Here is a 24,524-nt window from a genome sequence, read left to right on the forward strand (position 1 = left end):
AATATGAAGTCACTCTGGCTGAACTGCAAATTGAACGTTAATAGAAGAATACTGTTCCAACAGACAGCTCGGCGCATTATTGTCTAAAGTTGGGTAAAGGGTAATTAATTTGGCAGTAAATCATTCAGTGTTTTGGGGAGTCTGATGAGAACTGTAATTTTTTTTCTCTCTCTCTCTCTCTCCCACTCAGACGTTGCCTCAGCCAACCCCCAGTTCCCATTGTCTATGTGAAAATGGAAATCTGTGCCACCAGTACAATATCCACATTATGTGCCCTGCCTCGACATTGTTGCATGACATGCTTGATTGTGCCCTGGCATATAGGAGCAGAACTGTATAAACATACCATTAGCACATATTAAAGGTCGTCTTTCACTTACATTAATGAGCAAAATGTGAACAGTTAAATTAAATCTTATACGTTTAAATAAAAAAATTAAAAAAAAAATTTTTTAGAACAGCTTTTGGTCTTCTAAAACCGATGTTCATAGTTGCACTACATACATTTAACAAAACTATTTTATTATGTTCTCTGTTTGCCACATTCTCAAAACAATCATAAGAATAGCATTGTGCTACCTAACTTATTTAGTCACTTGTCTTGTACAGTTGCTTTGGATTCTGGCAATATAAAACACACTTATACATTAATTTAAGTAATTACATGCACATTTTTAATTGGTCATACAGCTGAATGCTTCCTGAGGATTTGTGCAACAACAGCAGGAGACTCACTGTGTCAAAGATATTTTGAAATCAAATGGATTTGTCTTTAAAGGACGTGAAAACCACTATGGTTTCATCGGTAATCCTTTCTAGATATTGTTAAAAAAAATAACCTATTTTGAAACATACATTGGTGCAACACTGCTTAAAAGTGCTCCAATACAATGAAAACATGCCTCGTATTTACACAAAAGCCACTGACTGCACTAAAAAACGACACGTCTGATATAAAAGCGACATGGGAAATAAATTGTATGGAAAATAAAAGGTTACAATCCCAACACAACATTAGTTGCACTTCTTTCTGCCAGTGACAAAACTAAAATCTAGTCAAATGTAATTTTAAGGCCTATTTTTAGGATCATGTGTATGTGTACAAATGATCAGAGACGTAACCAGACATGCCAGCATGTTGTCAATGTGATACATGTATTTAAAATTGCTTTTTGTCTTACTTAAAGGTCCAAAGAGCATATCATCCCTTCTGAAAATGAACAGGGGCCTGCCTGTGTCTAATAACTCAATGCTGCCACCCAGTGGTCAGACATCATCAGCTTCTTTTATTTAAAAGAGGAGGGGGAAAAAAAAGAAAAGAAAGGCTAATAGAAGTGAAGCTGGAAGTTTAGTAGGTCTGCTGTCACATTAGAGGTTACATTAAGCAGCGAAGTTCACCTTGGACAAGATGGAAAACGTGATCATGTACAGAACAGGGGGAGGAGGTGAGGTTTTATGTGCAGCTAAATGTGACACGGCCGTGTGTGTGTGTCATTTTGTTTATTTAAGCATTGTACAAGCAAAGGTCGCCTGAAGCAAGCATGTACAATTTTAATGCACCCATGACAACAACAGCGCAATACACTACACTGAACTCCTCATTGCTGCGCAAGTGGAATGGTTGTTGGTGGTGTACGGCTTGCAGGCCGCTGTCGGTGTCAGCCGTGAACACACCGGAGATAAACAAGATGCTGTCCTTCACTGTAGCGTTGACGCGCTCTTCCCCCGATACCTCAGCCCCACCTGTCTCGCCACGAGCTCAGAGTTGAAGCAGAGTTCAGCCAAGTTGAGAACTGTTCTTGCTTGTTTTATCAGCGGCGTGTACCATATTTCTCCCATGAAATACTACAGGCGGCAAGAGATACTGCCAAGGCGGCAAGAAAACAATCGAATGGGCATTAATGATTTACACGTACATATCTGCTATAATACCAACACAGGCGGAGGTAACTGAGAGCGGGATCTGATGACATCACTGATGTTGCCTCAGATAACACCTCCATCATCAACTATGTATGGATCTGGCAAAAGATATAAGATAATGTCTAAGTGAGAGTAGACTATTTTACCAGCCTAATTTGGACTACACAGCCGCAGATTCTGATACTTGAACCAAAGAAACGTCTCACATTGATCCACTTGTCAGATTCATGGTTAGTGAACTGACTCACAGTCATGAACCTGTATTGGACCCAACATTAAAAAAAAAAAAAAAAGTCCACGAGTTTGTCTGAAGAAGGAACTGGAACAGGCCAATCTCAGACATTTTGACTGACTGGACAAAAAGACTCAAATTACATTTTAACACTAGGAGTAATGATGGCTGATTATTTACTGTCATCATCTTAAGTCAAAGCGACATTTCAGCTCGGCTGCAAAATAAGGCTGCAACCTAATACTTTCACTGCCAGTTATTTTGTGATGTTCTCCATTGTACTAATTACAGTTTGTGACACGAGAACATCAACTTCTATTTCCAAATGTTCACAGCAAAACGTCTGGCTTTGGAAATAGTCCACAACAACAAATGTTTAGTCTGTGTTGAATGTCCCAGAATACATGAATCATTAGAATCATCAGAAATATACAGCTTTCATTTTTACAAAGACACAGGCAGCTAGATCAAATATACAACAGGAAAAGAAAGTAGATTTCCTTTTTCTTATTTTTTATTTTTTTCTGAAAGAGGCCTGAAACAGGCAGGACATGGTTCCCCCAGGACCCCAATTGGACACCCCTTATATATACAAAGAGGTTTTGCATTTTAAGAATGCTGGAGTATTTATTAGACTCGTCCTGGTTCATTTGTTTGTCATTGTTTATAAATACAGATGTAAACATGAATACAAAAACATGTGACTTGTCATAGTCTTTTGGGAGATTTCAACACAGGTTTCATCCGTTTGTTTTGCAAACATGTCAAGAGTCCGTTTAGAGGCCTGATTATAGGCAACACATTTTCGTGTGTTAAAATAGATGTTAGAGTGAGATTAACTAGTGCGCCATACGTTCTGGTTTACTGTTTAATTCATATTCAACTCCATGTTTTTTTTTCTCCTTGCGAACTTTTAACACCCCCCTTGTTTTCGCTCACGAATAATTTCTATTTAACTACTTGCATCTATGAGTGTAAACACTATCGTATTATTTAGCTTGATGGATTTGAAAATACATTTCATCGCAAACAACCATTGTTCTTTCAGTTTTACTACCTGGATTGCAGCTGTGCCATGAGGACTTCCGATCAGCATGACGTAACAATGATCGATGACGCGTGCTGAGTCACGTGAGCTGGATACAAATAAGGATTTGCAACGACATTTTTGAATTATATATTTATTATAAAAAAAATTTATTATATTAAAATGTATGTGATTTCTATGAGTATATATTATTAATTATTATCATATATTCTATAATGAGATAGTTTTATACATAATATATATTTTATTATTAAATATATATTATGAACTTCCTCTCATTTTGATTTAGAAATGCCTCCAGTCAGACCTTGCTCATTTAGTTTGCATATCGCCACTAAAAGAAGCATTCATGTATACAATTTCCCCATAGTCCAACATGGACATGAAAGTAGCCTCAACAAGATGCTTTTTAGTCTCAAAAGAGAAGCACAATCTATTTCTAAAATAAAAATCTAATTTAAATACAATCTTTCTCACAAGCTGCTCAATGTGGGGCTTAAACGAGAGGAGATCATCGATTATGATTCCGAAGTATCTATAAGAGGTGATTTCATCGATGACATGACCTTGTTGAGTAGTGATGGGAGTCAGATTAGTAGAGAGAGAGAGATAGATAAATAGATAGATAGATAGATAGATAGATAGATAGATAGATAGATAGATAGATAGATAGATAGATAGATAGATAGATAGATAGATAGATAGATAGATAGATAGATAGATAGATAGATAGATAGATAGATAGATAGAGAGAGAGAGAGAGAGAGAGAGAGAGAGAGAGAGAGAGAGAGAGAGAGGCATTGCAGACCTACCGGCAATCTAAACCTACAGCAGTTTAAGTACAAAATAGTCCAGGGTGGCCTGAACCAGCCCTAATTGTAAGCTTTATTAAATAGGGAAGTTAAAAGCTGCGACTGTGTCAGCCTCCCGAGCTGAAACTGTGAGCAGGTTCCACATGAGAGGAGCTGAAAACTCTGCCTCCCATTTGACTTTTAGAAAATCTAGGTACCTCCAGTAAGCCAGCAATCTGAGAGTAAAGTGTTCCTCTGAGGTAATATGACAGTAATGGAGCTTGGTTATACAGGGCTTTATAAGTTAAAAGAATAATTTAAAATTCTGTTCTCCATTCTACAGTAAGCATGTATAAAGCAGATGTGATCTCTCCTGGTCCTTCCTGTCAATACTGTCATTTGTTTTGGGCCAAATATAATAGCTTGTGTTGTGTCTAAGTTCAAAAGCAGAAACATTATCGCTCATCCAGGGTTTTTTTGTCTATAAGTCAAGTTTCTAATTTGACAAATTGATCAGTATCATCTGGTTTTATGGAGAAGATTTGTGTTAGAGAGAAGTACTCTCTTCTCTCGTGTGAAACAGCAGGATTGATGTATAATAACAGTGCAGAGGTTTGTTTACAATGCGGGGGGGGCGGGGTGGTGACGTATCGTGTTTTGAATGTTGCGGGTTCTTGCTGAGCGTCACCAACCTCTCATCCTCTCTCCACTCACATCTGGGGACATTCCTCTGACATTCATGTCTCCATAAACCTTGTCACAGTAGGTCTGACTCCCGTGAAAACTCGCTAAACAAGCGATCTCGGCTCGGCTTGGCCAAGCCCGATCAGTTAGCATTGTTGTTAGCTCTGTTGTTATTATGGTAGCCGCCAGCTAGCGCTAATTCGCCAACGACTCCGCGTTATTGCTCCGCTTAAAGATGGGCTGGTGGTGGTGAGGGGGGTGTGTAGGGCTTGACCTTGTTTGGAAAATGCAGAGAGATAAGCCTGGGGACAGTGTGACAATGCGTGCGCTCCTTCGTTTTCAGACGTCGCGACGTCGCTTGTTGTGGTTTAGCATCCATGCTAATGATTAACCGTTAGCTGCTAACGTGACAGCTCGTTACATCGCCACAGATGAGCGTCGTGTTCCCCCCCGAGGGTGCACAGAAAACTGGATTATTTCAATATTAAGCTACATCTAATGTTTAATGTCTAATTTTAGTTCACACAGCTATCTTGACTTGCGGTCTTTCGAATAAGTCGATATATCGTCCTATTATAAAAGCTTTTGTAAGGGCTGGTTTTGCAACGGGCTCACGTAAGGCTGGCCTAAAAAGTATGTGCCATACTTGGCTCATGGTTTGGTTATTTAAAGGTTTGCAGCCTCGTCTCTCTCTCACTGTGTATTTTGTTTTTTCTCTCTCACACAGGGAAAGCAATGGACCTCCACAAAATCATCCACAATGCGCTGCACGAGTTTATCCAGTCTTACATCCCTGATGCAGATCTCAGGTAAAGTGTTTATCACAATATATTGCATTTGCATGGGATGTCTTGCTTGAACAGTTTAATATATGTTTTTTTTTTTTTTTTTTAACCTTCGATGCAGCACACTGGATGATGTTCTCCTGTCTTACATAACTGGAGTCCTGGAGGATCTTGGCTCACAGCAGAGTGTTGAGGAGAACTTTGACGTGGAGGTCTTTGCAGAGATGCTGGAGGCTTACATACCAGGCTTTGCTGAAATCGACAGGTAACAAAAAAAAAGACCGTTTTTCTCAGTTGTTAGTATATCCTGTCATTTGATGCTTGCAGTGTCCAAAAGGTTGTGAAATAGAGGAGGGGGAAAAGGCACATCAGTGAAAAGCCGAACTGCCATGCTTTGTCATTATTCACACAAATCTTACACAAAAAAAACACCAATATTGTCGTGTCGCACAGCTTTTTTCCATGTCTTCTCTGACCGCCGTCACTAACATGGAGTTAATTTAGAAGAAAAGGGATCCTACCGGTTACGATCACTCACCTAAAAAAAAGGGTTAACCCTCAATTCCTCAAGTTGCAATAAGAACAAAAACATGCAACTTGTACCATATCAATTACAAATATGTTTTGGGTTTATTTTACAGTGTGAAGGTCTGTGAAATGATGTTCAGCTTAGCTTCAAAACTTGCGACTGCTCGGACCTCAGGTATTGTTTTTTTATTATGGTATTTCAAGAATATTGTGTTGTTACAGTTCCAGCATGTATTTCACATAGACATAATCACAGCGTGTTGAAGCTGATTTCTTCTTTTATTATTACATTTTTTAGTTGATGATGAAAATGATGTGCCAAAGGAAAGAACTCCAGAAATGACATTGAAAGAAGCCAAAATGCCCAACGAACCCCAACCAGGAATAGAAACGCAGTGCCTTAAAACACAGACAGAGGGCGCCACTGCCAAGGTTATCATCTCAACAGCTCACACTATTGAACTTCAATTATGTACCCTTATGTAATGTTTTTTTTTTTCTCATTAGAAATGAGACATTTTAACTGCGTCTGTGTTCAGCTGCCAGTGTCTGAGTGGGAGGCCCAGGAGCAACACCTGCTGGAGATGTTTCCCAAATGCAGCCTGTCCGAGGCCCGCAGCGCATTGTCCATTGCCAAAGGAGACATGGAGGAAGCTGTGCGCCTCATCATCGAGGGAGATGTCCAACTCAGCCCCTCTCCTCTCAATGTGAGTCTCCACTTCACGCCAACACTGCATCCGTTTGTCCCCCGGCAGTTCTGATGACTTCGTTTTTATTTCACCCCTGGTCTCAGGTAAACCACGGGAAAAATATTTCCTCACAGGCCGACCAGAAGCTTAAAGAGAGCATCCTTGAGAAGTAAGATCATTTGTATCGTGTTTAGACCATTTGCTTTTGGTTTGGTTAAAACTGTGTTTCGTTTTCCTAGATACATGCACGTGGACAGCGAGGAAGATAACAAGACACACCGGCCTGTTCCTCCCAAAGATGTAAGCCTGATGTTGTTGTTTTTTTTTTAATACATATATATATATAGGCACTCAGTTTTCGCACATGAAAGTGTGATTATTGTTGTTGTAGGCTCCAAAGAAGTTAGTTCGTTACCATGGCAACCAGGTGGTCACCACAAAAGGAGAGCGTTATCAGCTCGTGAAGACAAACGAGGCGGAGGACATGAAGAAGACGTATGTCAACCTGAAGCCTGCGCGGAAGTACAGATTTCATTGATGATGAGCACAACACCAAGAGCAGCTAATGACAATATTGTTTACAATATTACTTTCATTTTATTTATCAACGTCATCGTTTTATATCTCTCAAGTATAGGAAGAGATTGATCATTGTGGTCATAACTTCTTTTTTTTTTAAGAATATTATTACCATTATATGCCTTGGTTGAAACCTTATGTTAACAGTGTTTTGATTACAGGACTGTTTAATTGAGTGATATTTGAGTCATGTTGTTGTAAACGTGTGGTGTTTTTTTTTTTAACGTTTAACAGCCTAACCCTACAACGTGCTCCAGAAGTGTGTACACCCCTGTGTGTATAGTCAGTGTGGGATTATTCAATAGCTGAGAGGAATCGAGCATGTATGATGCATAGCTGGATAAGTCACTGCTCCCTGTGGCTTCACACAATTAGCAATCCTGAACTTAACAGTAAACCAGAGCTGTGAAAGTATGTATGATGAATGTCATAAATATACTTCCTTCATGAAGAAAAAAAAGCAACAACAACTAGGTGCTCCCATAGATGAATTCTTTTTAAGCATTTTAAAATAACGCGTACTGTAACTCACACAAACACGACGTAAGGATACTATAGTGAGTGAAATGATATATTTTTTACGGAAAACATGAAGGCGTCACTGCTGCTCTGCGACGCTGCTGTAAAACTGTCTCCATTTACCATCGTGCCTGATGAAATCCACTGTTGCCAAATCCTTTTCGGGAGCTGATGGTGGCGAATAATTTCAACGGCTTCTTATGCAACTTTGGCCATAGAAGTTTGTGCACGCACGTGAAAAGCAACCTGTTCTACTTTGAATGTGTGAACGTTAAGCAGGAAACACAACCAAGTGCATGGAGAATATTTTTCAGTCTGGAAAACTGCTGAGTAATCAAATGTTTTCATTTAACATTGCAGCACGACCTTGAGCAGAAAGGAGGGAGAGAGAGAGAGAGAAGAAAAAAAAAAGTCACACACTTGTATTCTCCATGCTGAGGATAGATTCTGTCATAGAAATAATATGAGACTGGACTTACAAACCTTTTAAAACAAAAACAAACAAACAATGGGACTTGTTGCATTGTGTTTCTACAGCTGTTTTTTTTCTTTATTAATCAACATGCTTGTAGTTTGCTCTTTAGAAAGAGGAAATACTCTAAAAGCAATTACTGCAATGCTATACAGTTCATTTTTTTAAAATACACACTGTCACACGGGGGCGTACGCACATCTGTTAATCTACTGTATCTAGTGTTTGCTTTCTCAGCAGGTCTGACAACACTCACTTTCTCTAACTTTACTTGCTGTGGTATATTTATAAATTCAATATTTGTAAATAGTTTTTTTTATTATTTTTTCTTTTCTTTTGTGGTGCTGTGGACTTCTCAGCTGAACACACGTCTGAACCGCTTTATATATATATAATTTTTTTTTTATGTACATATCACCGATGCCAAATTTCATTTCTTTTTCCTTTGGATGCGATGCAGTAATATGTCGCTGTGACGTCTGTTCAGTTGTTGTGCAGTCACAAGGACCACGTCTCTGCGGTGTTTAATTCATATCACTGTATCGAGAGCTGATGAGGAGAGCTTGTGTATGTCAGTGACTCCACAAGTAAATGATTTTACTGCACTGCGGACTCTTCCTTCAGGAGGTGTGACAGCACTGTTCTCCCCCCCACACACACACCCCAAGATGTTCGACGAAAGCTGCTCTTCATATACAAGTTAACTCCTGCAGCTTCCTCTTTATTTTTGATATGGATGTTTAGAGTTGCAAAGTCTCCAATCATGTAGTCATGAGGACAAAAAGGTTGTGCGTTTGTTTACATATTTACCCACGTGGTTCTGGATCTCGGCTTTTCTTATCGTGTGGATTTTTGTTGTTTTTTAACTTCGCAGCTCTTGGTTGGATTATTTTTTCTTGTTAATCATGCATTAGGATAAATGTGTTTTTTCCCCCCTTCTTTTCTGAGACATATTTATGTACCTTCTGCAACATTTGGGAGCAGCTACAGTATAAGCAATTATTTTGAACTGGTGGTAAAATGTAGTTTTGAGTTGACAAGATGTGTCGTTCCTGATACTCGTGACTATCAGCAGCAGTGTTCTCTTTAATTACTGTATGATGGTGTGCAGAGCATGGGGTGGATTTCTGAACGCCGTTAAGTCTCACTGACGCACAATTTGTAGTAAATAAAGGCTAATTTTTGTAGACGACCATCTCCGTTGTCTTGGTACTTTACTGTTACACATTTGGAGCATTTCAGCACCGAATCACAACACAGCAGTGTTGAATTTTGCAAACTTTTTAATCAGAGGAAGGAGGCGACATGATGAAACAAAAACAAACAAACATGCCTCTGTCTCGAAAAGCCGCATCTTTAAAGCTTGCTTAATGCCAGAGTCAAAACATGTTTACCGTAACATGGAAAAATTGAAAAATCAAAGTTCTTGCAACATTTAATGCCATGCCAGTTTCGGGCAATGCACCTGCAGTAAACAGTGAACACAGCAATAACAACAAAAAAAAAGAGATAAAACATCCATCTGATCTCAGGTAAATTATAATTTACAAAAGAATTAGCACTTATTTGATCATTGTGCTACTTATGAGAAGCACATGAGGACATGTTTTTCAGATTTGGGGGGGGGGGGGGGGGGGGGACTATCCAACAAGAGTCTCTGAATATGAAGACAATCATCCACTAGTTTGTACATTGGTTTGGCACAGAACAGCACAATAAATGGATTTATTGCCTCATTTTTTTTTTTGTTAAACATACACCATCCCGTGTCAGGAGAGCACTTTGGGCTGGCACTGTCGTCTCTTCGAGGTCAGAAATCATGAACACAGGTTTTCAATAGGAACCAGACGTCTTGCACACGCTGCAGAAATGTTTATAACTCAGACCTGCTCAAGTTATTACTACTGACTTTAAAAGAAGTGGTACATGGATCATGCTTTCAAACATGCAGCTTTACACCCAGCCACTAGATGGCTGCAGACAATCCTGTTGGCTTTTTCTAATGGTGTCAGATGTTGGCAAATGAAGGCCTCGGTCCTTGATCGTTTTTTTTTCGACACTCCAGCTCCAAAACACCTGAAACGGATGGGTGTGATCGCCAAGCTCGGCAGAAAGCTACGAGTTACAACCAGGTAAGTTGGATTCATGAAAACTTTCAACACAGCTTTTTTTTTCTCTCTCTCTCAACACACAGCTCATTTAAACTTTTGACTCTGCAAACACTTTGAATCAACCATCATGGGAAATTTCCCAAGCAACAGTTCAGAACCATTTACTTCTGATCCTTAATATTTGCAACTACAATTTGCAGTGTCAGTCATCTGCATCAACCCTCTTTAATGACTATGACGCAAACCAACAGGAGCACGTCTCGTGAAGTCATTGGAATTCAAATGAGCATTTATAAAATAAAAAGCAATCACTCCATTAAAAAAAGAGAAAAAAAACAGCTGTGATCTTTTAACTGAATACTAACTTTTTTTTCAGACATTTAATAAATCTTATCGGTTTTTAGGATATTTTAGTGAGTTGTTGAGATTTGTTCCTCTACTGAAGCGTTGTGGTGATGAGGATGGAGAGATAATTCAAAATCAACCAATCAAGCCACCACTTTAAGTATTGTACATGGAAGTAATCTCCAGGATGAAATTGACTTGTATGTATTTTTTTTTATTTTTTTTTTAATGGCTGTTGTCTTTTTTACTAGTGGTCAAAGTAATCAGGTTTTCTTAAAAAAAAAAAAAAAAAAAGGTACCAATCTCAAACAGTCCTGAAATTTAACTGTGGGACGGCTGAGCGAACACTGTCGCGCGTAAACGCATCCACACCAAGGCCAAATCCGGCTTCGTCTTCAGAGACGAGAGGAGAAACTTCTTCAAGTAGGTCTTATTCCCGCGAGATAGTCCGGCGTTTCTTCTATTATCGCCGTGACGATTGGCACTCGGGAGATGATTGAAGCAGACTGGTTTGTTGCCATGCAGCAAAGTGTATCTCCAAAGATAAAATGTGCATTACACACACACACAGACACACACACACACGCACGCACACAGCAGTGTCACTTTCACATGCATACCGTAGTCAAAGCAGTTTAGTTTTCATTGTTAAAGGTGGGAGCTCGAACTGTGATTCTGCTCATATCGCCCCTTGATCATGGTTTTTAGTAAAGGTCCGACCTGCCAAAAAAAACAAACAAACATGAACATTAATTTTTCATATTGTTTTGTTCCACAATGTGTGACTGTTTCTTCTGAACTAAATCAGGTAGGCCATAAATATTCACAGTAATTGGGTTTCTGGAAGGGTCAGCGTGCCCCGGAGATTTCACGCGACAGGTGACCTAAATGTGATTTGATGTTCTAGAAACGGGCGGTGTGACCTCCACGAGCGACTACTGCAATCTGTGAGCCGACAACAGGCAGAACGGCGTATCTTCAGTGTTGTTGTTTTTTTTTTTTTTACCTCATGTGGATCCCCAAGTGCTTCTCCCAGCATTTTTTCAATATTCCTCATGATGGCCACCTTTTGATGAGCTCGCAGCGGGTACTCTATCCGCTTCGGGGTCGGAGCACCCTACAAAGAAAAACAACAACAACAACAAAACAAAAAAAAAAAAATGACAAATTGTGGAACTGGGAAGAACACGTGTGAAAAAATTCAGGGTGAGAGCCATTTAAATATACGTACTTTGTACCAGAAGTTTACAGTAATTGTTACTCCACCATTTAACAAGGATTCGATGTGATGCCACCTAAAGAAAGAGCAAAAATAACACCAAAAAAATAAGCCAAACCAGAAGGCAAAACAATTTTCTGAGCAAAACATGTAATGTATATAAGCTACATGAAGAGGATGCCAGTGGAAAGACAATGTGATGAACACAATACGGTTTGGACACTTGTCGGTGATAAAAAATACAAATGTATTGGAAATCTCTAGATACTGAATGAAAATGAAAACTTCTATAAACTGTTACTGGCTTCATCAAACAGCAGCCTTTTGTTTTGCGACGCTTAAACAAGGACTGATATTTCACCTCCAAATTGGGAGTTTAGTGTATTTTTAATTAAAGCCTGCCATTAGAAGAAATGTCTCGAGTTTTGATTTATTTAAATCAGTACAAACCTCTGGCTATTTCTGCCACCGGTATTTAATCTTACCAGTTAAAGACTCATTATGTGATACAATTTGGAGTCACGATCCAGTTTTAATAGAAACAATTACAACCGATTACAACTGCCTGGAAGTCATTCTGACTGCACCACTGTCGACTAATTATGCAGGGATCAATAAATCACAGTAAACAAAGTGACTAATGGATGATTCCTCTGCAGCTTGTAAATCAAACAATTTCATACTGAAGGAACTAAAAAAAAATAACAACAACAACAACACAGCAGCGGATGGTGATTTCCAGAAGTCAATGTTCCACAGATAAGCCATTTTTCCAGGTAAATACTGTTTCTATAGAAGAGCCATGCAGAACAGACTCTTACCAATACATGGGGATGTACAACACATCTCCAGGGCCCACGACGGCCTCGTAGCCTACAGCATTTTTGAAGTTAGGGAACGTCTCATAGTCTGGGTTATCAAAGTCAACCTGCAACAGAAAATTACACAATGCAATATGAGACATTGCCTGGTTTTTATTAGACATTTGTTTAGAACAAAGATCAACCGATAAATTAATGGATATACACATTGTAATTCAATTTCCATTATTAGTATATTTTCCTTGTATTAATATCATTAATTAACTATATGTACAAATGCCATTAATGTTTTACAAAGTGACATGTAACATTATTGTGAACCAATTGGGACAAAAAAAAAAAAAAACATTTTGAAATGGTTCAAGGAACTAACGAACTGCAAAATGTCAAACTGGAGACAATCTCAACCCGTGACTCTCAACCACAGGGCCTTGGGGTCACGAGCGCCAACTACTGGGCGGTGAAAATCTTCCGTCTCTGCGCCTGTGGGCCACAATGTCGCTTCCCACCACTTGGGGCGGTGATGAGTCTTTGAGTTTTTGAAGACGCTCCGATAAGCAGCCGAAGAAGAAGACATTTTTAAAATGAAAAAAGCAAAGGTGAAAGTGACGCCACCTTCTCCTCAAAGGTGAAGTATGTCCACAAGTACAACCCTGAAGCTGCCCTCTCACAATTTTGGCCAAAGATAAATGACATTATTTTCTACATGCAGTAATTGAAAGGTGGGAGCAGCACGACATGTCCTTTGGTGAACTTTCTTCTTTCACTTGCACAAACAACGCCCGCACTCACACAACGAGGTGGATCCAGACCTTACCTGGCTCTGCCTGTCACAGGGGTGATGCACAGGATACGGATAGAGACACTCGAACTGGCCGGGAGGGAAGAGGATACATCTCTTCTGGCCTTTGATTTGTGCAAAGAAGTTCTGCTGCTCGTCGTAATGTGCCGGTGTCACATTGCCTACGGCGAGAAGAGTGCGAGTGGAACAAGTGCAGAAGCAAATGGAGTCACCGTTACCCCGCTGAGGCGAGGTAAAACGCATCCCAAAGCAGAAACTGTAACTCCTGACGGAAACATACCCTCCATGCCGATGAGCAGCAGGTTGGATGTCAGCTGCCCCCAGTTTCTCTTGGCTTGCTGCTTGTTGATCCAGTTCCAGTTGAAGCCAAGAAAGTCAACAACAATCTTCTTTCCTACCGTGTCATTCAGGGTCTGCTGCAGGTATACTCTTAAAACACATAGAGAGAAACCAAATGCAGCTTCTTTTTTTTTTTTTAAGTGGTCTGTGTGGGATGCCAGCCTGATCAAAAGACACTCCCACTTTGTCTCCTTTAAACTGTGAAGAACAATAAGCCTGAGATGGATTGAGATGAACAGTTAAAAGCCTGGACGAAAAAAACAGAGCCGTGCTTTCGGTAAGTGATCTATGTGCGTGCCGTCGGGTCAGTCCAGGTCAGAGGAATTACGTTATCCGCTGTAAATGCTTAGTCATTCCCTCCACTTTCGTATGCTGCGTTTGGTTTTATGAGCGGCGACACCCTGCACTGCCAGCCACACCTGTCGCAGAGCCACCACAGGATCAGGGACACGCAACCGTTCGATCGGCAGCGCCGTCATAAATGTAGACCCACACAATCGTATACATGCATAGATGGACAAGGCTCCAGCGAAAACACCGTTTTATTCATATCTTACCTCTCCTCGCCTCCCATTTCTTCTGTTGTATGCATTTTATCAACAAATTCCGAGAATTTCATTTCCATGCGCCGAGACTTGGGGACAAAGTTCTCAAAGCTGGTCATTTTTTTCTCGTCGTAGTACAGAAACTTGTGGTTTTCTGCCGTGTAAACAGAGAAATCGCCATTTCCAATGTTCTCCTGGAGGTATGCAATGTCCCATTTTAGAGCTGGGTATACAAGGTTTGTGTCAGTTAAGACCACCGGCTCCTGGGGAGAGAAGAACGACAGCATTTCACTCCATTGTTACCACAAACAATTAAAGTGACATTTGTGTACTGCAAATAGGTTTTACTGCACAGTTGAACCATCGTGTAAGTTAGATGCTTTTAATAAAGTATCTGGAAAGTCTTCACAGAAAGTAAACATGACTGCGACATGAACAGTTTTGCACAAAATTTTGCATTTTTATTTATTTCAAGCTGTGTCTCTTCTTTGCAACTTGCAACATGGCATTTGCCAAATTTTATGCAGGATGCCTTTCAATCGACAGTATTTATGTTTTTTTTCCTCATGCATGCTCCTCAAAAATCACAGAAGAAGAAAAACAAAGAGTTTCTGCAGACAGGTCAGGAGATTTCTGCACACAAAAGTCTCTTCGAATTCAGAGTGAATATTTGTGATATCTTAAAGTGGGACTTTGTGGAGGAGAATCTGCAGGATTTAGGAGCACTTCTCGATGCAGATACGCGACGATTCACTTTCCACAAGAGACGCTGGATAAAGTGTTCGAGAAGCCTGCAGAAATGCCCACGCCTCCGTGGACGAGTGTCGCACCGTATGGCGGGCGGCCACGCGCTCAGAGGGGCTACGTGACTAACTGAACGTACATGGCAGTGCGCGCTCCCGCGCCAGGCGCGCTGCGCCGGCTGCAAGGTTTCACTTTCACGGGAGGAACTGGATGAAGAAGAAGATGCTCGTGCGTCAGGCGCAGCTTAAAGTTAGCGCTTTTAGTTTTTTAAGTCCGTTTAAAAAAAAATAAAAAAAATCATCAGTTGTCATTGTAACAACAGCCAGCTTATCTTCTAAACATTAACTTTGAACCAGTTTTGAATTACCAACGGTCAGCCAAGCAATGGACATGTGTTAAATATTACCATCGCCGTTTTTAATCTGTAACTTTTGAGTGAAAACAGGTCACCCGTCGTGACTTTTAAGGCAGAATGGAACACGTTTTAAGAAGAAAACCACAAAATGGGGATATTTGTGGGTAAGAAGACAAAATGTGGGGATTCAGTTGTCCCTTATTTGAGTGCCACTGCAATAAAGGGGTGATTTCATCAGACTGACGAAACTATTCTTGAAAAACGTCTCATGTTGGTGTGAGAGAAAAAAACAAAAAATTAGTCAGAAAGAAGAAGGGGAAGTATTGAAGATGACGTTTCTATTCCTGTGTACACGCATTGCTTTAAAGTGAAAGCTTCACTGCTATTAATGTGAAACTGACCTATATTTGGGTGAGACATGATGACACGAATGAGCAGGAAATGAAACGCAACCGACACTTCTGATTCCAACAAGCTAAATGTGCTGTTTGCTAAATTCTCTTTAACAACTTGCTTATCTTAAAGATTAAGTTCTAGTGAGAGGTGGTAACAGTATACAGGGTGCAGGTTCTTCAGAAACCAAAATGTCAACAGTCATTTATTAAATCGAGAAGCCATATACACGATAGGTCACTGTTTAATCAGTAGTTTCAATAATAAACAAAACAACTCCCTATTGTTTATGATTAGCAGGTATGCAAGCCTCCTCAAGACATACAGACATGGGCTGAGGTTGACAACCAGGACCGATTTTTCTCCACCAGCATCTTTCGCCTGCAAATATGGAATAACTCGAGCACATTACAAACAAATGCAAAGCATTTCACGTCAGGTTGTTGGAGTTGGGACATAAACCTGCAAGCTGTTTTAAAAGTAGCAGCCTGCATCACATTAAAGCCGCTGCAAGCTATAAAACTCTGCCGTGGACTTTCCTTCTCCTCAAACTACAATGTTTAAAGCATTTCAACTTTCTATCAATGTTGTCAGTGTGGACAACATGGAAGACCAAAAGGCTTTGCAGTGTTTTTTTTTTTTTTGATGCACGAACCTCCCCGTGTTGATGTGATTGCAAATGCAAAAATAAAGCTGCTGCTCTCTTTAAACTAGGTTTTATTGCTCAAATGATGTTTTCCATGCGAGGCTTTTAGAAGACCTCTTTGGACTTGCATCCGAGTGCTTCCCAGATCTCCTGACGCTTTATTACCCCAGTCACACACAGTTGAGTCTCAGCCAAGACTCCGCCTGGCTCCCTGTGGTCTCGCTCACAACACCGATGTTTTGGACCCGAGAATCATACAAACATTGCATGGAATTTAACACGCGAATGGAACACGCGTCTTCTAAAATTAGACTGACAATCAGTGTATGAATTCGCACCGCGGACGCTAAAAGCTGCAATGCATTTCACCCATTGATTAAAATGACAGGAGCGTTTCGGTGCCAGTGCATTGCTGGGTACCGATGAGACAATAGGCAGGGATGAGCTAAAAGTGTTGCTCCGGGAAGCTTTGTGCTGCAGCTGTCTCCGCGGATCTTGACACGGCTCCGACGGTTTAAACCGGGTCAGCGGCGCGACTCCAGCTCGTTACCTCGTTGTTGATCAGCATCTCCGCCCGGGGGTCCGTGTGGGACAGCCTGGGGATCGGCTTCGTCGGGAAGGGATACTTGCGGAGTTGCGCTTCATCCCAGCCGCGGCTCTGCACGCCGGAGAAAGCCGCCCCGCCGTCGCTTGTCGTCGGCTCTCCCTCCACCACGGTCGCCGCTGCCATGGTCGTCCCGCACTATGAAGCGAGCGGAGACCGGGCTCTTCCTCCGTCCACACGGTCAGCAGCGGGGCTTTAAATCCAGCCTGCTCATTCATGGAGCGGTGTTGGGGGTGGGTGGGGGTGGACGGAGACTGCAGCCGCTCTTCACGGCGCTGTTCCGTGTATGTGTTTACACCGCCCGGGTCCGGGGGGCGAGTGTCGGCGTGTTGACAGCCTCCAAGCAAACGACTCCCACCACAACACGGCAGCAGGAAACATTTCACCTCAATGTGCCCGCCTGCAAAGCGAACAGCGACACCAAGCGGCGCGGAGAACACTTACACCCTTTGAAATGAGCATTCAAGCACTGGGGGGCGCTGTTGGATATGAGCTGAAGCGCTGAAGTAGCAAAAGTTCATACACAAACAGAATAGTTATTTTAACAACATTCACTTATTTTAAAATATAGACACGAGTTTACCAGGAATATACACAGGAAGTAAACTTCTCAATGAATATAACGAATGAAGATGAAGCAAGAAACGTCATGCTCTCTCTTCAGCTGCACATTTGAGAAATTACATAAAACTAAGGCGTGTAACAACCTACAGTATAATTTTGTGCTACAATATTGAGAGAGACTGTTGCAGGGTGCGTCCAGAATGAATGAATCATGGTGTCTATCCTATCCACTGCACAAATGCAGAAAATCTCCAAGAAAAAAGTATTTCTTTCTAAGAAATCCAGCTATATTTATTATATATTGTTACATTACCCACTGTCATTAAAACATTGTGACATACGTTTTGTTAAACGCTTCTTCAATCATATAATAACTTGTTACGTTATTGCCAAAATGTTATTACAATAATGGATCAATTATCTTGTTTCAAGGAAAAGACAAATATTTGTTATGAGGCGTTTTCTCAATTGATTGCATAACATTGTTTTCATAAAAACTTGAATGGCAAATTTTTAAAAACTGAACATGTTCTCATTATAATACAATGCAATTATTATATATATATGCATATTTGCGTGTTATAATTCACAATTACTGATTTTGTTGTGTGTAAATTGTTCCCCTCAGAATTATTTTATACAATTATCTAAAGTTTGAACGCAGTTGACATCACATTGACAACACCTCCGCAAGGAGGCGCCAGAGATCGCAAAGGTTCTGAATGCAAGGGATGTTCATAATGAAAAAATGGGCTGGATTTGGGTGGAGTGGCCACCGGGACATTCCCTTGGAGTCTCTTCATTATTGAATTAATGCGGTTTTAGCTGAGTTTTATTACTGGACACACGACAAAATACAACTCTTGAAAGTTTTAGGTGAAATGAAAGTCTAATAGAATGCAGCATATGAGTCTGCTCCATGTTTTTGAGGCGAGGGAGTGGACATTCTCGTAAACAGAAAATATTTGCATCCCCCTCAATGCAAAAGAACCCAACTCATGTTTGTCCTCCCGCATGGATTTCTGCCTCACTGCAATGATTTGAAATTGTGTCTTCCAATTGTTTAACCCCATCAAATATCAGGTTTCTCCAGACTGATAAATATGCAGTGTGTTGGTAATTACAAATAGCTTTGTGCAGGGGTTCATCATCCATGAACAAATGAAGTGTCGAAATTGGAAATGGAAAATCAACAGTGGTCTTTACTAAACCTGATACTCTGAGAGACGAGGAAGCAGGAAACACCTTTGCAACACCCTACAAACTCACTGAAAACAACAGGAAATTGGGATTTCCTAACGTGAATGAATGCATAAATAAAACCATGAACTGTAACATTAAGTATACCACAACAATGAACATTTAGAAACATTCTGAACATGTGAAGCAGATCTATTCTTGTGCCAACTCTTGTGTGACCATAGGATTCACTGCAGCTGCGAGAAAAGCAAAACTTAATCCACCGAGTCAACAATGTCTGCCACATGGTCGAAGAGGCAGTTGTATCAGAAACCAGTTTGTGTTGTAAAAACACCCGAAACACTGTTTATGTTAACATAAAAACATGACATCCAGCCACCGCCTCAAGCACATACAAGATTGTTGACTCAAAGTCGGAACATCCAAGGCATCCATTATCACTCAGTGAGGAAATGCATTAATGTGAATTTCTAAAGAAAGTGGAACTTTTCCAGCCCACAATTGGTTACATATGTGATCTTTCTATCATTAAAGACACATCACAAGAAAGTGGTCTCACAGGAATCCAGATGCTGTATTAACCCACCATGGAGTTAATGTTTCTCAAGAGTAAAGCTGGCCAACAGCCGACTCCTGCCCTATAGGCACCACACAGTCCTGTTTTTTGGGCATGTCTCTCAATGATTTGTGCAGAGTCAATGATCCACCACTTGTTTTGTACCAAGTGTAATTAACTACACAACTCTACACTTCCTACAACTCTTAAGAAACTTCAGTGTACTTAGTGTATATAACAGAGGATAGTGACGTTCTTACATTAAGCCTTTTTCTGTCCAGGAAGAAAATGTATATTTGTTTGTCGTTTCTATTAAAAAAAAGTCTTGTATTTCTATCCTGTGGACCCCCCCAAAGAAAGAAAACACAAATATCTTTTTTATTTTCTTTTTAACTGTTGAAATATTCTCCAAAATGCATGTGACTGATTCTCTATCTTGGTCATTCTAAGCAAGATTGCTGACACGGACAGTCGGACGGTTAACTTGTTATTCTTCCTTTTCACTTAAAACACAAAATCATCTCGTAAAATAAGAGATGCCGTGATAAATTCATAATCTGCAATACCATCAATACCACTTATAATGATGATTCAGAGTAATGAATGACGGATAAGAAAAAAAACTGGCAATGCTGCACGCTTAAGTACTTCCATTAAAAATGTAGAAGCAGAATATAAACATATCATAAATACTTTATGACATTTCACTGTTAGGCATTATGGTGCAAATTTATAGTGATGAACAGAGTTTGTTTACGATAACTACCTTTCCTATGAGGATATGTTATATTATCTGAATGGTGCAGTTCCAGTCGTTGTCTATCTGGACACCAGCATTCATTTGGGAGGGCCGAATTGTGGATTTAGAGTTGCTGAACATTATCGTCTGTATTTGCTGCAGTTTGCATACGACTTCCTTTCTGCATGAAGGCTGGTGATTTAAAATCTTCTCCATCAAGAAGACAAATCATGCCCCTGCCTTGTTTTTTTTTTTTTCTGTTATTATGTAACCTAATAGGATCGAGTCTGAAATGTTTGCATGTTCTCCCTGTACGTGTGTGATTTTTCTACAGGTCCTCTACGGCAACTCGTGGTTCTAAATTGCCCGTGGCAGCGAACGTGAGTGTGGCCTCTGTGTTTGCCCAGCGATGGACTGATGACCCGTCCAGGCTGTTTCCTGTCTTTGCACTCTGTAACCTGAGACGGGCACCCTGAATTGGATAATGTTGTAAATAAGATGAATAGATGGAATTTAAATATAGGATTTGGATATATATTTCTGGAGAAGTGTGGATGTTTCACTTTGCTTCTCTGCTTCTCATTTATGTGACTTTGCTTATAACTGTGTAAAGTGGAGACTTTTTGAACTCTGCAGTATAATTCTCATAAATATATCTATTTTTTATTTAACCATGATTCCGATCTGCAAAGATACAGCACAAAAAAAAAATGCAAATTTTGTGAACACAAACACCCTGGAAGTGTCTCTGTCATGTGCAGTCCCACCTGTGCTTTGCCTGCTGTGGCATGCAAACATGTTACGAAGGGAGTGCACGCTGTATATAACCAAGAGACAGTTTTTTTCGTTTTTCTTTCTTTCTCACGAGTCACTTTAGTGCCGCAGGCAACGGCTCTGCGCTGAACAAACACGTTTCAAATACAGAACCAATATTTAACTATGATATACTTTAGCTTCTGCGCTGGTGCATCGATCACTGGAAGATTTCTATGACACAGCAAAATGCAGCGTACACTGCACCTTGCTCAGTCGACTGCTCAGCGAAGGCTCTATTTTCCCAATGCGACGCCCGTCCAAAAGTAAATGGGGGAAGCATGCTCTTTATTAATCACTTTGACCATTGTCAGGCTTAGATTTGCGTTTCAGGAGCTGGTTTGGGGCTTCCTGCTGGGTTCCCATGCTCCGCGTTTCCTGTGCACATCAGTGAGCTGAGCTGAGCTGAGATGAGCTGAGCTGATCCTTCTTTCTTCCAGCTCTCTGCAGACACCCACAGCCAGGTGACTGAACAACCCCGGCGAGTCACAATAAGCTTGTATCTCAATCCCTCTGATACAAACAAACACGGGCCGGTGCCGCCTCTTCCACAACAAATAAAGACAAGCTGATAAGACCCTCTTTGGGGAGCTACTGTTACAATGATTTCCTGATAAGTGGAGCTTACCTTACAAATACTGCAAGAGCAGGCAGTAGCAACAAGCAATGATGACTAAAAAGACACACACACAAAAAGAATAAAGAGCAGCTACAGATTTCATTATTTCACTGCTTCAGGTAAACCACAGCACATGGTGCCTGCACCACTCATCTGTGATGGCTTTCTCTCACATTCTCGGTGACCCTCGCCCCTCTAGGTGTTGTGGGTCCAAAACCCTTAAGCCATAAATCCTATTAGTCAGGGATTCTCTGAAGCATTAAAAGTCATTTTCCCAGCTTTAATTGTTTGCAGTATCACCAGCTACCTGATGATAGCGTACCTGGGAAAGCCGCAGCCTCTGCAGAGCCACTGAGCTCTGCAAACACATCAGCAAAACTTTTAAATCAGCATCAAACCAACATATTTATTCGGGAAACAGTTGTATTGTCAATACAAAATATATATATATAGGTGTATTTGTGCATTTTAAAGATGTTTAACTTTAATATTTTTCATATTTTCATAAAAGATGAATTATGTTGGATTTATTTTAATTTGTATGTGGAACTATCATTATTATTATTATTATTATTATTATTATTATTATTATAAATTATATAAAACATAGAAAAATTACAACTGAAAGCAGCCCAAACAGGAAGATGATTTTAAATCAAATGTGCTGAAGTGAATACGATGCCTTTAAGGAGAAACAATGACCCAAGCAACATTCTTGTTTCATATCCATGTCATCATTTAATACATTCATCATGCAAGTGACTGTAGTTTGTTCCATCCTCTAAAAGACAATCACGGAATATCACAAAAATCTTTATCTTATGTATCAGTTTTAAAAATTGGGAAAATGATGATGACACTTAACATATAAATTAACATCTCGTTGTGTTTTGTTCCTGCTAAGTACATCTCACGACTTCTAAGCTCAGGAAGATGATTTTTTTCACAAAATATATTATCACATTCATTGTGCAAATGAAACAGGTGTTGATTGTCAGTGAGCAAAAGGTAGTGATAGTCTTCAGTTTTTCTTGGATGAAACTTGTTCGTAAAAATGACTAGATAATATAAAAAAAACAAAACATGGAACACCCTTCAATCAAACCCTTGATTATTTTGACCAAGTGGCCTATAAATGCTTAAGTGAAATGTTTGCTCGAAGACAATAATAAAAACATCTGGTTTGTAATAAACCCTTTGCTTGAGTCAAGAAAAAAAACATTTCAAAATCAGAAGTTCAAGTTAATTCCACAAGCTGTTGAACGAAAGCATGTGGCTGGAATCCCGGCAGTGCTGCGTCTATCGCTGCCACCTTGGACTCAAGTGCTCGTGCAAATTGAAAATGGCAGGGCCGGCCTGGGAGACGGAAGTTCAGGCCCCTCGGTCGGAGGTCGTGTCACTCTCTGTGGTGAGGGGGAATCCAATGTTTCAATCATGACTGCCACTATGCGCTGTTTCACACGCCTGTTATAATGGAACGCAGGAGACGTTGTCCAGAACAAAGACATAATATATATGGAAGCAGAAGATGACAGAGACTGAGTGCACAATATACGACACAAAGACTAAGAGTACACTGTAGGCATGAATTTGCAGTCCTGCAGTGGCCGACACGTGCTGCCTCCGAGAGCAATGCCCTCTTTTATCTCTGCTGCCTTTTGCCCAGCTGTTGCTCACTGTTGAAACTAGACTCACAGATTCATAAAACACATTTCTCAGCTTGGCCAGCAAGGTTTTCTTCGAGTGATTATTCTTTACACGAGGATGTTAGAGGGCAGCTAACGCCAGATGGGGAATCATTGAAAATCACTATAATGCACAGCAGGTTTGACCGATTTAACCCCAAAATAATCGTCGTAATTATATTTTTGATCCGTGGAAGTTCAGCAATATATATATTGTGTTCAAGCCTCCAAGAGATGTCCATTGTAGACTTGAACACAATACATTGCTGAACTTCCACGGAGCCACGGGGCAAAAGCTTGGTATGCTGGATCTTTTGTTGGTGAGAGCGTTTTGTTGGATGCCAGGCAGAGCAATCCTGCCTGCCCATGGGTCATCAGAGGAGAGAGGAGTTTTGATTATGATCATTATTAGGTAAATAAGATGTCAACAAGGTGTTTCCTTGACACTTCACCGAGTAAAAGGAGGAAGGTGCAGAAATGAACGCCCCCTTCTCAATGGGCCCTCTAATCTCCCCTTTCATGTGGCTTCTTGTCTGAAGGGCTTCGGCTTCGGCTGCCATGTGCTAGTCTGCCTGGGCCTGGCACTTCTTACTTGCAGGTGGGGTGAGTATCCTGGCAAGCATGTGTTTATAAAACCCACTTGTTTGGGCACAATACTTGAACTAACTTCTTTTGAGTGAACAGTGTGAATCTGTGCAAAGCCTTTTCCCAAAGTCCTTTAGAAGGCGACGGCCCATTGAGAGTAGAGAAGGAGGGATTACCTTGCTCGACAGTGGTGCATTTCCGAGAGAGCTGATTAGCTCTGCATTCATTGTTAAATCGAGCAAAGGAAGGCCCTAGAGGAGTGAAAGGATCCAAATAGGTGGGCCCAGAAATAAAACAGCCACAGGAAGCCTTGCACAGGCAACCCAAAGTTTTCCCAACATTTCTTTCCCCCACTCCTGAGGAAGGGCGGTGTGAAAAAGGAGATTAGCATACAAAATTAGAGGCGGGCTGATTTTTAAGGGCAACTTGCCTCATGCCCTCCACCCCCAAGGCCCTACTCTGTCTGGACAAAGTTAATTAAACTAGTATTAAACAGTGAAGAAATTTCCAAGCGCTCAGGAGTTAGGGAGGCTCTTTGAGGATTACCAATGATGAGGGAGAGAACGGGAGGTATTTGTTGAGGCGAAAT

The 24,524-nt window shown here is 40.6% G+C and overlaps 2 protein-coding genes across 3 annotated transcripts; one reads left to right on the forward strand and one right to left on the reverse strand.

Annotated features, from left to right (window-relative positions):
- The first annotated feature begins 4,649 nt into the window (after positions 1–4,649).
- cuedc2 (CUE domain containing 2) lies at positions 4,650–9,458 on the forward strand. Of its 2 annotated transcripts, none has more exons than XM_080507254.1 (9): positions 4,650–4,756; positions 5,406–5,487; positions 5,585–5,728; positions 6,105–6,166; positions 6,290–6,423; positions 6,531–6,698; positions 6,785–6,849; positions 6,920–6,980; positions 7,072–9,458. In XM_080507254.1, exons 2-9 carry the CDS (start codon positions 5,414–5,416, stop codon positions 7,216–7,218), a joined length of 855 nt encoding a protein of 284 aa, XP_080363380.1. In that variant the 5' UTR covers positions 4,650–4,756; positions 5,406–5,413; the 3' UTR covers positions 7,219–9,458. The 2 variants fall into 2 exon arrangements, with proteins under 2 accessions (XP_080363380.1, XP_080363381.1); XM_080507255.1 differs by lacking the exon at positions 4,650–4,756 and adding an exon at positions 5,194–5,311.
- A 69-nt stretch (positions 9,459–9,527) lies between these two features.
- On the reverse strand, positions 9,528–17,470 carry hif1an (hypoxia inducible factor 1 subunit alpha inhibitor). Its single transcript, XM_080507253.1, has 8 exons — positions 17,121–17,470; positions 14,445–14,695; positions 13,829–13,977; positions 13,564–13,709; positions 12,747–12,853; positions 11,938–12,001; positions 11,713–11,823; positions 9,528–11,426 (listed from the first exon to the last, which is right to left on the reverse strand). Exons 1-8 carry the CDS (start codon positions 17,298–17,300, stop codon positions 11,355–11,357), a joined length of 1,080 nt encoding a protein of 359 aa, XP_080363379.1. The 5' UTR covers positions 17,301–17,470; the 3' UTR covers positions 9,528–11,354.
- Between the last annotated feature and the right edge of the window lie 7,054 nt (positions 17,471–24,524).

The sequence above is a fragment of the Blennius ocellaris genome (assembly GCF_963422515.1).
Source record: "Blennius ocellaris genome assembly, chromosome: 13".
In the NCBI taxonomy this organism is placed as follows: domain Eukaryota; kingdom Metazoa; phylum Chordata; class Actinopteri; order Blenniiformes; family Blenniidae; genus Blennius; species Blennius ocellaris.